Source organism: Equus caballus, chromosome 23, assembly GCF_041296265.1.
Source record: "Equus caballus isolate H_3958 breed thoroughbred chromosome 23, TB-T2T, whole genome shotgun sequence".
NCBI classification, from domain to species: Eukaryota; Metazoa; Chordata; class Mammalia; order Perissodactyla; family Equidae; genus Equus; species Equus caballus.
Genome location: NC_091706.1, coordinates 48,836,679 through 48,851,781, shown reverse-complemented (window position 1 = coordinate 48,851,781; position 15,103 = coordinate 48,836,679). Strand labels below are relative to the sequence as shown.

Below are 15,103 nucleotides of genomic sequence, written 5' to 3'. Positions count from 1 at the left end.
GCAGGCTGCTCCAAAATATGCCAAAGTGGCACAGTGATTATTTTGAACTAGAGTTACTTGAGAAACTGCCAGTGTAAGATGGACACTCTGACCCTCCTCTCTGTCCTCCTGAAAGCAACAAATAAATCTCCCACATGAAAGGTACCCTTCCTGCACCAGGAGGTAAAGAGACATCCTCATCCCCAGAGATAGGGAATTCAGGGCCAAGAAGTCTACGTAAACAAACTCTGCTTAGTTTCTTCACTAATTAGTACCCACACCTAAGATTCTTCGTTGTTAATTCTTCACACATTTATTGTTCCTTTGCCTAAAAGGTATATAAACAGCCTGCTTTGGTCACTTCCTCGGTCCTGTATTTATGAGGCCTTCATATGCACAAAATTTTCTTTCTTCTGTTAATCTGTCTTGTGTCAATTTAATTATTAGATCAACCAAAAGAACCAAAAGGGACAAGGGGAAATTTTCCCCTCCCCAACACCTTTATTTAGCTTTGTTAGCATCCAAAGGCCAGAGCTCAAGCTTGTGATAAAAATATGGGAGAATTTAATGAGTATCTAGTTAAGAAGCATTTAGCAAGGGGTAAAATGAGTGTCATTATGGCATCAAATGTAGGTGAATTTTGAGAATAAACAGGAAAAAATGAAATTTGGAGTCAGGAAAAGTAAATACACAAGGTAAAGGGAATAGACATTTTGCAATGCAGTTGTCGGAGGCATCTCAGGCAGAGAGTTCCTCAGAAAGCTGAGGATCACAGCTTACAGGCCACACTGATTGGCCCCCTACTCCTCTAGCCACATCTCTCACAATCCTCCGTGTAATTCACTCTGCTTCAGTCATACAGGCGTCATTCCATTCCATGCTTTCCCCGTCAACTCCTACTTCATCTTCATTTTTTTCAAGTAAGATTTCAATTCCTCAAGTAGGCCACACCAAGCCCCGGGTACATGCTCTCATGGCACTCTGTGATTCCACTTAAACAGCCTTCTTTTAATTATTTGTATAATAATTGTATTTTCAACTATACTTGAAGTGCCTTGATGGTAGAGATTTGTCTCAATCCATAATGCAGTCTCATAGAAAGCATCAGAAAAGGAATCAGAGTCCTTGGGTTCCAATCTTTTTGGGTTCTAATTAAAAACCGGGCAGCGAGACTCCAGAATCTGTACTTTATCCCACTGAACTGCACTGTATAGCCTCTCTCAACAAATTAAGTCATGGCTTATGGTTCATTAAAAAAAGCTTTTTTTTCTTGAAGGGCTAAAAACCTCAATAATAAACATCATGAATCAACTGAGATAAAGCATTTGAAAGTTTATGACAGCAACTCACAGAGAGTAAGTTACTGCAATTCTGTCAGTTTCTTTATCCACACAACACTAGTAGTAACAAAGAATCCTTCCTCTCTCAAGAAAATGTAATAAAAACAAATGTGATGGAATATTATTTGAGAACTTAAGAGAAAGGAGATTCTTATTTTTATCTTAACTGAACCAAAATATCTAGACCTTTCACCTTTATGAACATTATAATACCACTTTACAACTATCAAATCTGACATAATTTGAGCAATGATGCGAAGATATCACTCCTGCAAAGACACTAACTAGAACACTCCTCTGATTTGTAATTTATTATTTTTTCATAAATAAAGTATCATAGAATTAAAAAACATACTGTTTAAACATACAGTGGCAATGAGGCACATCAATACTGGAGCCCGAAGCATCATAATTCATAGCAAAGTATTTGGGTTTGGCATTCTCTCTTTCACAGATTGAAATATCATGTGTTTTTCTCCACAGCTGTGGGTGTGCTGGTCTCCAAACACCCACATGTAATTGGTTCTGACTGCTGTACTGTTCTCTACTGGGCTATATGGGTCTCAAAAGCTCTTTACTCAAAGCCCTTTCTGGTTACTATTACTCAAGATAAAAGCTCTAGAGCACCCCTAAGTTAATGGGTCAAAGACCAACATACTGAAAATGTTACAGTACTGGCAAGTGTACAATTGATGAGAACTCTCAGATAAACTCCAGCATTATGATTACATGTTGCTGAACAAAAAATGAAAATGTCACCTAAAGAGGGATAAAGTTTTTAAAGATGACTATTCATGTCTACAATATGATCGATCTCTTGCATTACAAGTGTGTATGCATTACAACACCATGATATATTAAGTTTTTGATCAATAATGAATTGTTTTTATTCTTATCAGGTGAAAGGCTGGAAAAAACTGTAATGAGAATATACTGACTGTCCTTAGTTCATTAAATTAGTGATAACAACAACTAGCATTAATACCATACTTAGTATGTGCTAAAAGCAATGATTTAAGAGTTGTTTTATCTTTTGCCTACTCAGAAAAAGACTTCCCCATAGTTACATATATTACATATATTTCTTAAAGCTATACGTATAGCTTAGCTGTAGGAAGTATATGTAACTATAAAAAATTTTCTATGTGTAGGGAAGAACACTAATATTTATTGAGCACCTGCTAATACGCCAGACATTCTGTCTTTGTTCAATCCTCACAACAACCCTACAACGTAGGCAATTTCATCTACATGTTACAAATACAGAAACTGATGCTTAGAGCATGGTATAGATAATAAACAACAGTGCCAGAAAGCACACCCGGGCTTGCCTGACTCTAAAGCCTGGTATGAGGGACCTATGGGAAGGAGGCGATGGTGGGAAGGGTGGGTACTGGAGAAAAGAGCTAGTTCATCTGAGGACCCCATAATAGAGTTTTGAGGATAGCCAAACTAACAAATACTAGAGAGACCAAACAAGAACAGCAAGAGCACAATGGTCAGAGATGGAATCAAATCAGACTATAGAGTAAAAAGCAGGGGTTGGGTGGTGCAAGAACGGATGGGGGAAATATGGAGGTGGCGTTTGGAGTGACTGTTGCAAGCAGTATTGGACTTCAGTGGGTACAGGCTGCTTGGGTGAGTTGGATGTCTAACTGAGCAGGGGAATGGCATGAAAGTAACAATACATTTTCTATTATACAAAGAAATGCATTATATAATTCAACTTGTTAAACATATGTACTATTTTTAGGCCTATTCCCCAGAAGAAAATAAAATATATATTTTGATGCTCTTCCCCCTTAACAAAGTATCAAATTGTCATACATTCTTCAAAGACTCCCACAAACATTTCGTCTTCTCAGTGTCTTCTTCTGACGATGTTAGGCAGAATGAAGTCCTCTCTCATCCGTGTTCCCATGTCTATTTTTGTGATTTCCTTATGTGTCTATTTTCCTCACTGGAGGAGAAACCCACAAGGGCAGAGATGATCTCTTAACACTTTGTCCCCATAAAACAAATAAAATGGTAGACAAAAATCCAAAAATGTCAATAATTATATTAAATGTAAATGGTCTAATCACCCAATTAAAAGTCAGAGATTGTAAAATGGGTAAATAAACCAAAACCAAACTATGTCTTTCAACAAGAAATCCACCGTAAATATAAAACATAGATAGGTTAAAAGAAAAGGACAGAAAAAAATAAGTCATGCAAATGCTAGTCAAAAGAAAGCTGGCATGTGAAAAGGTAAGCATTGAAACTACAAAAATGGACAGAATAGTGAACTGGGCCAAAACCAAACTTCTGGAGGCCTATAGTTAAGAAGACAGTGAAACACGCTCAAGTCACTTCCATCTTAAAACAGAACTCCTTTAATCTTCTGAACACTCCACTCCTATATCTCATACCTAACAGCTAAATCCTTGAGATAGTTGTTTAAATTCACTCTTTTTTTTTTTTTTTTTTTTGTCAACTCCCACTTTTTTCTCCACCTCTTGCTGAAAGAGCCCTTGCTAAGGTTACGAAGGGCCTCCAAGCATTAAATCCAAAGGCCATTCTCAATCTTCATTTCACTTGATCTTCAGCAGCATATGACACTATTAACATGTCATCTTTCTTAAAATATTCTATTCTCACGGCATCATACTGTTTTGGTTTTCCTCTTATGTCTTGGCCTGTTCCTTCACAGCCTCCTTTGCAACCTTATCCTCAAGCATTATTTGTTGGAGCTTTTCAAGTTTCATTCTTAGGCCTTTTTCTCTTCTTACTCTATAACCTGTCCCTATATAGTCCCATTCTTCCAACAGTTTCAAGTCCTATATGACAATGCTTAAAATTTATATCTCCAGCTTGCCATCTTGCTTGAATTTCATATCAAGCAGCTTTTTTGACATCTCCAGTTGGATGTCTCAATGTACCTCAAACTTAACATACTCAAAACTAAATTCACAATATCCCCTGCTATTCCATTGTTTCCCCCTCAATAAATGAGGTCATTGATCCATTTCCAAAAGCAAAAAACCAAGAAATTGTCTGACACGCCCCATCTCTTGTTCTTCACATCCAAGTGTTTCTTCACACTATAGCCAAATGATTTTTTTAAATGCAAATCTGAGCACATCACTCTTTCTTTAACATTTTCCAATGACTTTACCCTTGCTCTTAGGACTAAGAAAACAAAGTCTGACCTCTGCCCTTTTCTCCAGTCCATTCTCATCTTAGACTACCCTTGCCTTTGCTCTCTTTATTTCAGCCACACCGGTCTTTCTTGAGTTCTTCTTTCCATTCCAGAGACTTTGTAGATGTTCACAGTCCCCTCCTCCTGGTCTGGAACATTACTCTCTTCCACCCGTGGATAACTCCTACCCAGTCTTCAGATATTAGCTCAAGCATCACTGACCTGGAAAAGGCTTTACTGATACAACTGATACACTAGTCTAGGGCAGACTCATTTGTTTAAAAAATGCTTATACACTTAAGCTTTTTTTCTTTCAGTGCACTTATCTTGGTTAGTAATTACACCTTAATTAGTGTGATTCCAAGAAAATAATTACTTCCATTATTAGATTTTAAGCTCACGAGAACAAGAATTATCTGTCTTGGTTCACACAACATCCCCAAGAGCAGAACTGTGCCTGCCACAGAATAGATGCAGAATAAATACAGAACTGATGGATAAAGAAAAGAATTAACAAACAATAATATAAAGAAGGAAGAGTTCAAGCAAGTAGAGGCAAGAGAGCCAATGAAGGGCAAGTCTATAACAAGTGAAACGAACAACATGAGTGTTTAAGGAAGAAAGTAGTTAAAAGCTTCCTATGTTGCAGAAAGATTAAAAGGGATGAGAAGGAACTAATAAAGAGACAGAGCAAACAGAAAATTATTGGTGACTTTTGAGAAAACAGTTTCAGTGGAATGATAGACTCCGAAGCCAGATAGCAGTAAAGCTCAGGAGTAAATGGGAGGTGAGTATACAGAAGAAGCAAGGATAGACTCCTTTTCAAGCATGTGTCAATGAAAGGAGAGGGAGACAGGCTGCGGAAAGGGCAGAGAGCTCATCCATTGGAATATACTGATGCTGATCATAGATGAGGAGTTATATGCTCAAGGCTACAGTAGGAAGCTGAACAAAATGACAAGGTGTGCAGCTGAAGATGTTAGGCTTGTAAATAATCTTTTCCTGTGGTGCAATCCAATTACTTTCTAGCAAGATAGTGGTGATAAAAATAATAGCTAACTTTTTCGGGGGGGACTACTCACTAAGCGTGAGGCAAAGTTCAAAGTACTTTAACACTGTGCACTAGACCTCCCAACATCTCTATTAGGGAATGGTATTGTTGTCCCCATTTTACTGACGAAAATCTGAGACACAAGACACATGATTCGCAATTGACAGAACTGGAATTTGAATCTGGATTTATCTGACTTCTATGGCACACACTATTAATTGGTTAACGCAATACCCATTTATTCCTCATTCTCTCATCCTTTGACTAACTATAGCTAGGGGTGGCCACATGACCCATTTCCAGCTAATGGGACATAGTGCAAATATGTTTGGAGCTTCTTTGGAAAGCCTTCCCTTTTTAAACATATAAATATTTAAACATATATTTATATATGTATTTACTATCTGTTATCTATTAAGTTTACATTAAAATTTATAAATATTTAAATAAATATATAATATAAATATTTAAATATATTTTTAATGGAAAGCCATATATATATAGCACAGAAATTGCTGGGCCATCCCATCTCTCTGACTTGAATGTGATTGCAAATCCTAGAGTTGGCTGCTGTCTTATGACAAAAGGGAGTGGCAGAGAAATTACAGAGAAGTTGAACCACCAGACTATGACAATAGCCATCTACTTCTAGACTTCTTGCTATGTGAGAAAAAAATCTGTATTTTTTAAGTCACGTTAGTCAGGTTTCCTGTTACTTATGCTTGATTGTACTCCTAATGGATATAATTCCAAAGCCCATGCTCTTATCTACCAAACTATATCACCTGTCATCTATGAAATACAGAGATTAAGGCTGTTCTAGCTCCCTCAGAGAGCTCTTAAGGAGTTAAAACTAGAAAATGTATATACAAACATCTTGAAGAATAACAATTATTATACAAATGCATTACTGTTTTAAAAATAGTGATTTTCAACTAAAGGAAGAGACCAGAGAACATACATCTCACAGAGACATGGGATTGGGCGACATTCTTCTAGACAAACACATCAGAAATTTTTCACATTACATACATTCCCTTTGAGAATCACTGCCAGGGTGAACCACTTCTCACTAATGAGATGATGAGCATATTCTCAGGATGTGTTCAGAAGGAAAACAAAAAAAGTATAGAAGCAGAAATTTATTATGACAGTGCAGTATATTAAGGACACCTCCACTAAAACTTCAGTAGCATAATAATTGGTAAAAAAATTTTTGAACCCATGGGGAAACAATCCCACCTTATCAAGTATGGCCTTTCTTAAAATACAAGTAATTATTTTTATATGAATAACAGCAACAAACAATAAATAATAGTTAGACCCAACAAAGCTGACATGACTTGAACTATATAATATATTATTAACCAGTAGGATCAGGAAGATGTGTTTCAAAGAAAGGCTAGAATAAAATCCAAATACTTGTTCAAACCTTCAAAAAAGTTTCCTCTTCATTTTAATTTCTCTTGGTGGAGTCAAATTTACTATTCTGTCTTTAAGAAATTAACAAAGGCATTTAAAAGACTGAAGTTCATATCTCATGTCTTAAATAACCGGTTTCTTCACTTACTGAATAAATTACTACTATTTTTCACTCGGTAAACATTTGTTGAGCACTTATCGTGGGCCAGACTGTTCTTGGATCTAGAGTTCCTTCAGAACAGCGAAGAAAACACCCAAAATTTCTTGTGTTTATGCAACTTATATCTACTGAGGGTAGGGAGCAAACCAAAAGCAAATAAATAAAATACACTATATATCAAATGATGGTAAGTGCTATAGTGAAAAAATAAAGCAAGGAAGGTGGCAGGTAGATAAGCAATACGGGGAGAGAATGAGACAGTTTTAGGGGTCAGGGAAGAGGGTTGGTGGTCTCAGTTTTACACACTGTGGTCATAAGGGTCTCCCTGGGATGCTGACACTTGAGCCAAGAACTCAAGGAACTGAAGAACCAAACCATAGCTGTACATCTAATTTCTTTAATTGCTAACTCTTCTTCTGTTGAATATATCATTTGAAATGGGTCAACAGCTGAATAGCAAAATGATATTGCTTTTCCCTTACAAGTTACCCTGATCCATTGTACTTAAACCCAAAGGAAAAAAGACAGTCCAATTATAGGTAACCCTCTGAATCTTACCATTGATATATCTCCTTTTTGAGAAAAAAGTTCAAATGTTTCTTTCATTCCTTTATGTCACAAATATATTCATTTTTTGATACTCCCCAAACACATATTTGAAATGTAGAAAATTTTGTTTAGTCTTAAATGAGCCCAAATTTCATCATGGGCTAAAATTTTAAGATATAAAATGACTGCTGAAACTGAATTTTAATCATATAGATGAATCACAACACGCATCTTTAGCTAGGCATGTATTATGGATAAGTCTAGTTTTCTACAGAGAATAATCACATGTTCTAATTACCATTTTGGTTATACGCATAATTAATAATATTCTGTCTTAATGGGACACACTGAATCTTCAGACAGTTGCAAGATTTAACTATGCATACTGCCAAATCCAACTGTCAGCTGCACTGCCAAACACAAAGGAATCTTGATGTAGTGTTTTAGCATTGATAACAATATGCATATCTTTACACACGTTACAATGGAAAAATTAATTGCTTTTCTTCCTTCAAAATTTTCTCCACACTAATAATTTTATGTTGTTTGATTGATCATTTACCCTAAATTATATATATTGGAGAGTGATCTTATGAGCAATAAAAGCATGAATGTAAATGTAACCCAAGATCCAAAGAAGAAAAACATATGCAGGACTTACTGATTGTAAACTTTCATTTTCACGTAAACAAGCTGTGTGAAGTTCTGATTTCAAGGTTGCAATGTGACTTCGATGAGATGTCATTTCCTTCTCTAATGTAGCGATTCGAGCGCTCGCAAGCTGGTAGACATCCATGAAACTTTTAATCACAGCCTTAAGAAATAAAAACAATGTCACATACAATTCAAATAAAGCTGTCCCCAAAGGAGAATTCCCATAATTTGGAAGCAAAATCATTAAAATTTTAAAATAAACAACTTTTCATCTTTCTTTAAAATAATAAAGCTAAACCTTACATTTTATATTGAGAACAGTGAGTATTTTAAGAAAGTTTGGGAGAAAATAATTGAGATTTCTTTTCCAGAGTATTTATTTAAACAAGATGTACTTTGATCTATTGTGCTTAAAATTTAGAACGCACTTTTTAAAGACGGCACACTTATTTTCTTTGTAAAGTTAAATTCAAGTTGTAATTTGACCTAAATTTCAATCTTAAGACACACAACAGATGCATATATAAGCAAGATATTTCCAAATAAGCTGAGTTAGAAAATTTTCAACCCACCTAAAAAAACATATGTTTTGAAACAAAAGGAGTTGAAATAATCCTGTGATTTTTTTAAGAGTAAATAATGTGATTCCTACATTGTAAGATAAGCATAATTACTTTCATTCATATAACAGAGGAATGCTCTTGCATTAGACTACATAAAATAAAATAAATGACACAAGCAAGTGCTAGTAAATTTTTCTCTCCTCTAAATAGTATAATATTCAGGTGATTGTCGGACCTCCATATTATTGTTTAATCATATTTTACAGAATTTTTTTCTTCTAAAGCAATCTGTAGTGAATTTTAAGCCCAAGAATACTATTATACCTTTTTTAAAAAAGTCTTTCTAAATACTTCAAATGTAGCAAAATAAAATCAAACAGTTCAAAGACATATTCAAATATAGTGTTATATTATTTACAAGAAAAAAAAATCTTCCAATCACAGCCACAACTTAGTAGAACGGCAGACAGTCTGAGAATTTCCAAGTTATATTCAATCTGAAGAGTCTGATTTGGGAAAGCTTTGAGAACTAGATATTTGAACAATTCTAAATGGATATGAAATAATAATTTGGTGAACAAAGAATAAGAAACAACGTACATAACGTCTGAGACACAGGTTAGTTATTTGCAGGTAAGAGTAAGAAAATTCACACCTTTTTTGCCTATCAAATTCCTGTTTGCCCTAAAAAATCCAGCTCAGACACCATCTCTTTCCAGAAACCTCTCGTGGGGCTAAAAGCAGTGTTAACTTCTACTCTGGCTCCTTGTAGGTCCCTCATCCTTGCTTCTCCTCGGCATTTATTGCTTTAGCAGAAATATATGAGTTCACATGTTTATCTTTCCTAGACTGAGGAGCTCCTTATGCCAGCTATTAAGCCTACTCATCTCTGTATCTTCAGGGATGACAGTGGCCCACAGTGAGCACTCGTTTGAACGACTGACCGACTGAATAAATGAATGAAAAACTGAAAAAGATTTTTAAAAACCCACAAGTTGAAGCCATGTATTGGCATAGAATACCTTACAGGAGAGGAGGAAGATATTTGGGAAAATATAATCTTAACATTCTAATGAATAAATTATTAATCATACTTTAAGTCAAAAAAGGAAGCAAAAGCATAGCTGTTTACACAAAAGTGATTCTATTACCTAATACTAAACAAACATGGCGTGCCCTCATGTTTGGGAACATCTCACACGTCCTAAACCTACCTTACCCAAATTGGGGTCATTTCAAGGTAAGCTTATAGCTAATACTAACACAAAATATTTCCCTGGGTTTCAAAAGTATGTAAAAATCAGAAACTATAAAATCATATCTAGCTCCTCCTATGCCAAGTCTGTCTCCACTCTTATAAATTCTTTCACCTTTTCCACTGAAACAGTGGACAGGACTCACAAGTCCTATTTTCGCCTGGCCCTCACTCTGCCACTTACTTAGCTCTATGTTGTTGGGCAGGCACGTCACCTCTCTGCACCTCCATCTCCTCCACGAAATGCGAAAAAGAGTCATTATCTTGCCTACTTCCAAAACTGTTGTAAAACTCAGAAAATCAAAAATTTTAAGCAAAGCCAATTCTGTTAACCCTTCAACTACATTGCATGTAATATAAGAAAGCCCTCTAAAAATGATAAACTACTGAATTTCATTGTGGCATTACTATTGCTCCATTTTTAAAGTCTCCACTAAGATCTTAATGAGACAATCTGGGATGGGGAGGTTCGTATACATATGTCCTTGTTGTCTAGGGACCTAAAATGTATAAAAGGCAGAAAAACATGCCTTCTGAAATGTTTATTGAATAAAAAAAGTACCCTTCCGTCAGTAATAGCATCCTGGATTATTATTTCACTGGAAGTCACAATAGAATTGGCCTCTAATATTTAAGGATAAAAAAGTTCAACATCTAAAAAATTATCCCATTTCCTAAATTTGGAGAAACATATTTCACAAATTCTTACATACACGATATTCCAAAAGGAATAAATAATTAAATGATATTCCTTCAAACCTTTTTTTAAAAAAATAAAATGCTTTTTTGAGAAGTTACATCTGAAGTTTTATATGGTGGATGGAACACAGTCATGATTATTTTGGCTCCTTCTTTGATCTACTTTTAATAGCTAAATTCTAATATTCTGTACAGTATTAAAAGAAACCACATATTACTTCTTTATAACACTAAGAAGAATATAACAATAATCTATTTTTTGCTTAGGATTTAGAATGTTAAGCATCTAAAATCTTTAAAGCAGTATTTCATTTGAGAGATGAAAGCAGTTTTTTATAACACTTACTATACGTTTTTTCAGAGCAGCAGCATTTACAGTGATAAATACAGAAAGCATGTTTCATGGTATTAATATGTATAAAATATACCATACTCTTCTAAAATGAAAACCTCTTTCAGAACTGAAGGTATGGAGGAGTGTCAGTGAAATCACAAAGTTATTCAAAGAAGCCACAGATCTTTTGAGGAATAAAGAATAACTTCCAGTATTAAAAAGTGATTCAAACCACGCAATAAAGGATGCCAGTGAAAAATCCAACTCTTTAACATAAAGGAAAGGTGCCAAGTTGGCAGAAGAAATGGAAATAGTCTGAATCAACTGACGGGGTGGGAGGTGGAGGGAGCAAGCATCTCATGACCTCCCTATGAATCTCCTAAAGGTAACTATCACAACACACCTCCCTCTCATATTAAAACATCACACCTTTCTACGTCAGGAAACAACAACAGAATAGCATGATAGTGTGTCCAGCACGCCCAGCATTTGAGAACTCATCCCGAGTCATCCCCGGCCCAGGGGATTTTCACTATGCCATGCGGTGAGATGTAGCTCAGTGGGGCTCACCTGCTCACATGAGCAACAGAACAAAGGATGGTTTCTGGACAAGAACAGCCTTTTGTTTTAGAAATAGTCTATAGCATTTATAATCAACATAAGATGAGAGAATCCAAACACATAAAATTTCACATCCTACCCATTTTAAGGAAAAGTATAAGTGTTTCAGAATATTAAAAATTCTGAGATACAAATAGGTGGCTGTCACTTGAGGACTAGGATATTATTTCTCTAACTTGTTATGTATACATTTTTATATAGCTGAGACTAACTTAAAATTGGACTTCAGGGAAAATGGCAGCCTTAGGAACCTGATGCTAGGAGAAGAACGTCATAAGGCCTCGATGCCAAAATAGTAAATCTTTTATTTACATTTTTTAGTAAGTAACTGGGAAACAAAAACCCCTGACTTTAAATTATATAACCATAGAAATACTTCATTTCTCTCTATATACAATGTAAATATACCATGTAAAATAGATATACCAGGCATACCAAATATGTGAAATATAGTAAATTCTCAATAAAATGAGGATAATTATTCCTACCTTATAAAAGATCTTGTGGGTATTAAGTGACTATTAATACATGAAGAGATCTTAACTATCTGGCACATAGTAAATACTCAGATAAATGTTAGCTATAATAATGATAACGACATCAAATTAGGAAAATTACTATTTTAACTCACAAAAGAAAGATTCAATATTTCTGAGGGCTATTATTAGACATAAGTATTTTAAATATAGGATATTCTATTCATGTTGAACATTGAATATGTTAAAATCCTCTCAAGCATAAAAAATTTTTAATGAATATTTACTTCCTAACAACTTCCCATTGATAATAAAAGTTACTATTTATGACGCCGTTTCTAAGGAAGAAAGCCTTACAATGACAACATGCTTGTAGTCTTTAGCATCAAATTTTGTTTGTTGGCACCTGGAATTAAAGGAAAATTATTTTCTTCATTATCCAAACATTCCTCTGGTAAAGCTGCTCATTCAGTAGGCTTACTTTCATTCCAATATTTTACAAAGGTAGGGATACGGCAGAGAATGAGAGTTAAAGGGCCTGTTACTAGTCGTGTACGAATAGCAACCCTGTTCCCAATTACGATCCAGTCTAAGATCTGGAACTGGACTCTTTAGTCTGGATGTTTGGTTCCTGGCCCTGTCCACAAATATTTGGCTCCCCATGACACTCCTGTACAAGGTCGTGTAGGAAAGGCTGCAACAGAATGGCAGACTACCATCTACCTCCTTGCTTTGCCACATGGAACTGGGTGGGTGTGCATGTGTGCATGCATAAAAGCTGCTAAGATTGATATCAGTTGACAAGAATAGAAAGTACAAGGGACCAGAAACACAATTTTAGAGCAACTCTATCCAAAACACAAGCATGAGAACACTCCTGCAAAGGTGCAGCCAACCACTGGTGGGCTTGCAGCTAAGCACAAACGGCAATGAGAAGTGGGGGAAGGGCTTAACCTTGCATCATCAATAGACCTGAAACATTTCACTCTCAACAAAAAGTTATTACTAATGATTTTTAGTGAAAGAAATATGATTGTACATGCTTTATAATTTTAAAAATCTTGTGGTATAACTTTTGTGATACAGCAATTTGGAAGTCTAATTCTGAGTCACCATCCTTGCCACTCCCACGACACATGGCTCAATAGGTAAGATGCAAATGGCAGAAGTGCAGCATTGGTTGTGTTTATCAAATTGTGACACTCAGGTTTCAATCCTGTCTATCAAACAAAAGTTTTAACTGAAATTTTGGCTAGAAAATTTCCAACTTCCCTGAATTAATCAATTCCTCTTTTAACTAATATATGCTTTGTTTTTATACCTTTAACAAGTACATTTTATATTAAATATATTTTATACATTTTATATATATAGTGTGTGTGTTTGTGTGTGAGGAAGATTGGCCCTGAGCTAACATCTGTTGCCAATCTTCCTCTTTTTGCTTGAGGAAGATTGACCCTGAGTAATATCTGTACCAATCTTCTTCTATTATGTTTGCCGGATGCCACCACAGCATGAATTGATGAGTGCTGTGTAGGTCTGCACCCGGGATCCAAACTTGTGAACCCCAGGCCACCAAAGCGAGCACTCGAACTTAACCACTATGCCACCAGGCTGCCTCCTATATTTTATATTTTTAACAAAGGTTCAAAACACACTCTTTGATTAGGAAATTATGCTTCTGAACTTCTCATGTGTACATACATAAATTTTTGTAGATTTGGACCAGTTTTTAGGAAAAAAGTCTATAATTCTGGAAATATTTCCAAACAACTATTTTGATAATGCTTTCTCCATAAAACTCCTTGAATAAAGTAATTTTTTTCTTTTAACAAATGTTACTTTACCTTGATGTGACAGAATGTGCTTTGTTTTGGTGGTTTTTAAAAAATAATTTCTAGGTAGCACACTTTTGATAGCCACTTGCCATCCCAGAAAAGTTCTACAGATTTGGAACCCCTCTGTTTTTGTTAAAGAAAACTGCATAATTCATGCTCAAGTTTAAGAGTATTTGAAGCACTGTATCACAAGAAAAACAGCAAATTTTATATAGAAGATTTAAAGACCACCTCCTATCTCATTGTAAACTATTATAAAGATTACACTATGTAAGATAATTTAATCTATAAATTACTTAACCACACAGGGTATATAAGAGTTCATGTTGAAACGCAAAGTAAATAAATGAGTGAGGATGGCACTCTCAGCCTCTCTGCATTGACTCCCTTGAGGCTACAGGCTGTGCTATGGCCCCAAAATTGCTGGCGTTGCTGTGACAGTCAGTGAGCAAATATAGACAGGTGTTTGAGATCCTTTCAGGTTGAGTGTGATAAGCAAAATGCTAGGTTGTTTTATTCAAGTGTCTGCGTAAGGAGTCTTTAGGAGTTAGGGATAGAAGACTGGTTAGTCTAGTCCAAATCTTTACCTGAAAAATAGGTAACACTTAAAATAGAAAAAGTTTTGTTCTCCCTTTGTTTCTAAAATATATGTAGGTATGTATATAAATTTGCATATATCCCCTGTTTTAGTTAAATGTTAACATACTACACACATACCCACACCCACTCACAAATACACACGTATTTTATATATACATAAATATATATATACTTTGCTTTTCTTCTTTTCCTTTTTATTTTGAAATAATTACAGTCATGTGCCACCTAATAACTTTTTGGTCAATGATGGACTGCATATGCGATGGTGGTCCCATAAGGTTATTACTATATTACCATACAGCCTAGGTGTGTAGTAGGCTATACCATCTAGGTTTGTGTAAGTACACTCTACGATGTTCACACAATGAAATCACCTATTGA

At 35.3% G+C, this 15,103-nt stretch overlaps 1 protein-coding gene across 13 annotated transcripts in view; it reads right to left on the bottom strand.

Annotated features, from left to right (window-relative positions):
* Positions 1-15,103, bottom strand: part of CCDC171 (coiled-coil domain containing 171) — a 293,940-nt gene that overhangs the window by 33,910 nt on the left and 244,927 nt on the right. For all 13 annotated transcript variants that reach the window (XM_070248923.1, XM_070248931.1, XM_023627387.2 and 10 more), the window contains one exon: positions 8,344-8,496. In XM_070248923.1, the coding sequence (XP_070105024.1) occupies positions 8,344-8,496 (153 nt within the window). The remainder of the gene's footprint in view (positions 1-8,343; positions 8,497-15,103) is intronic.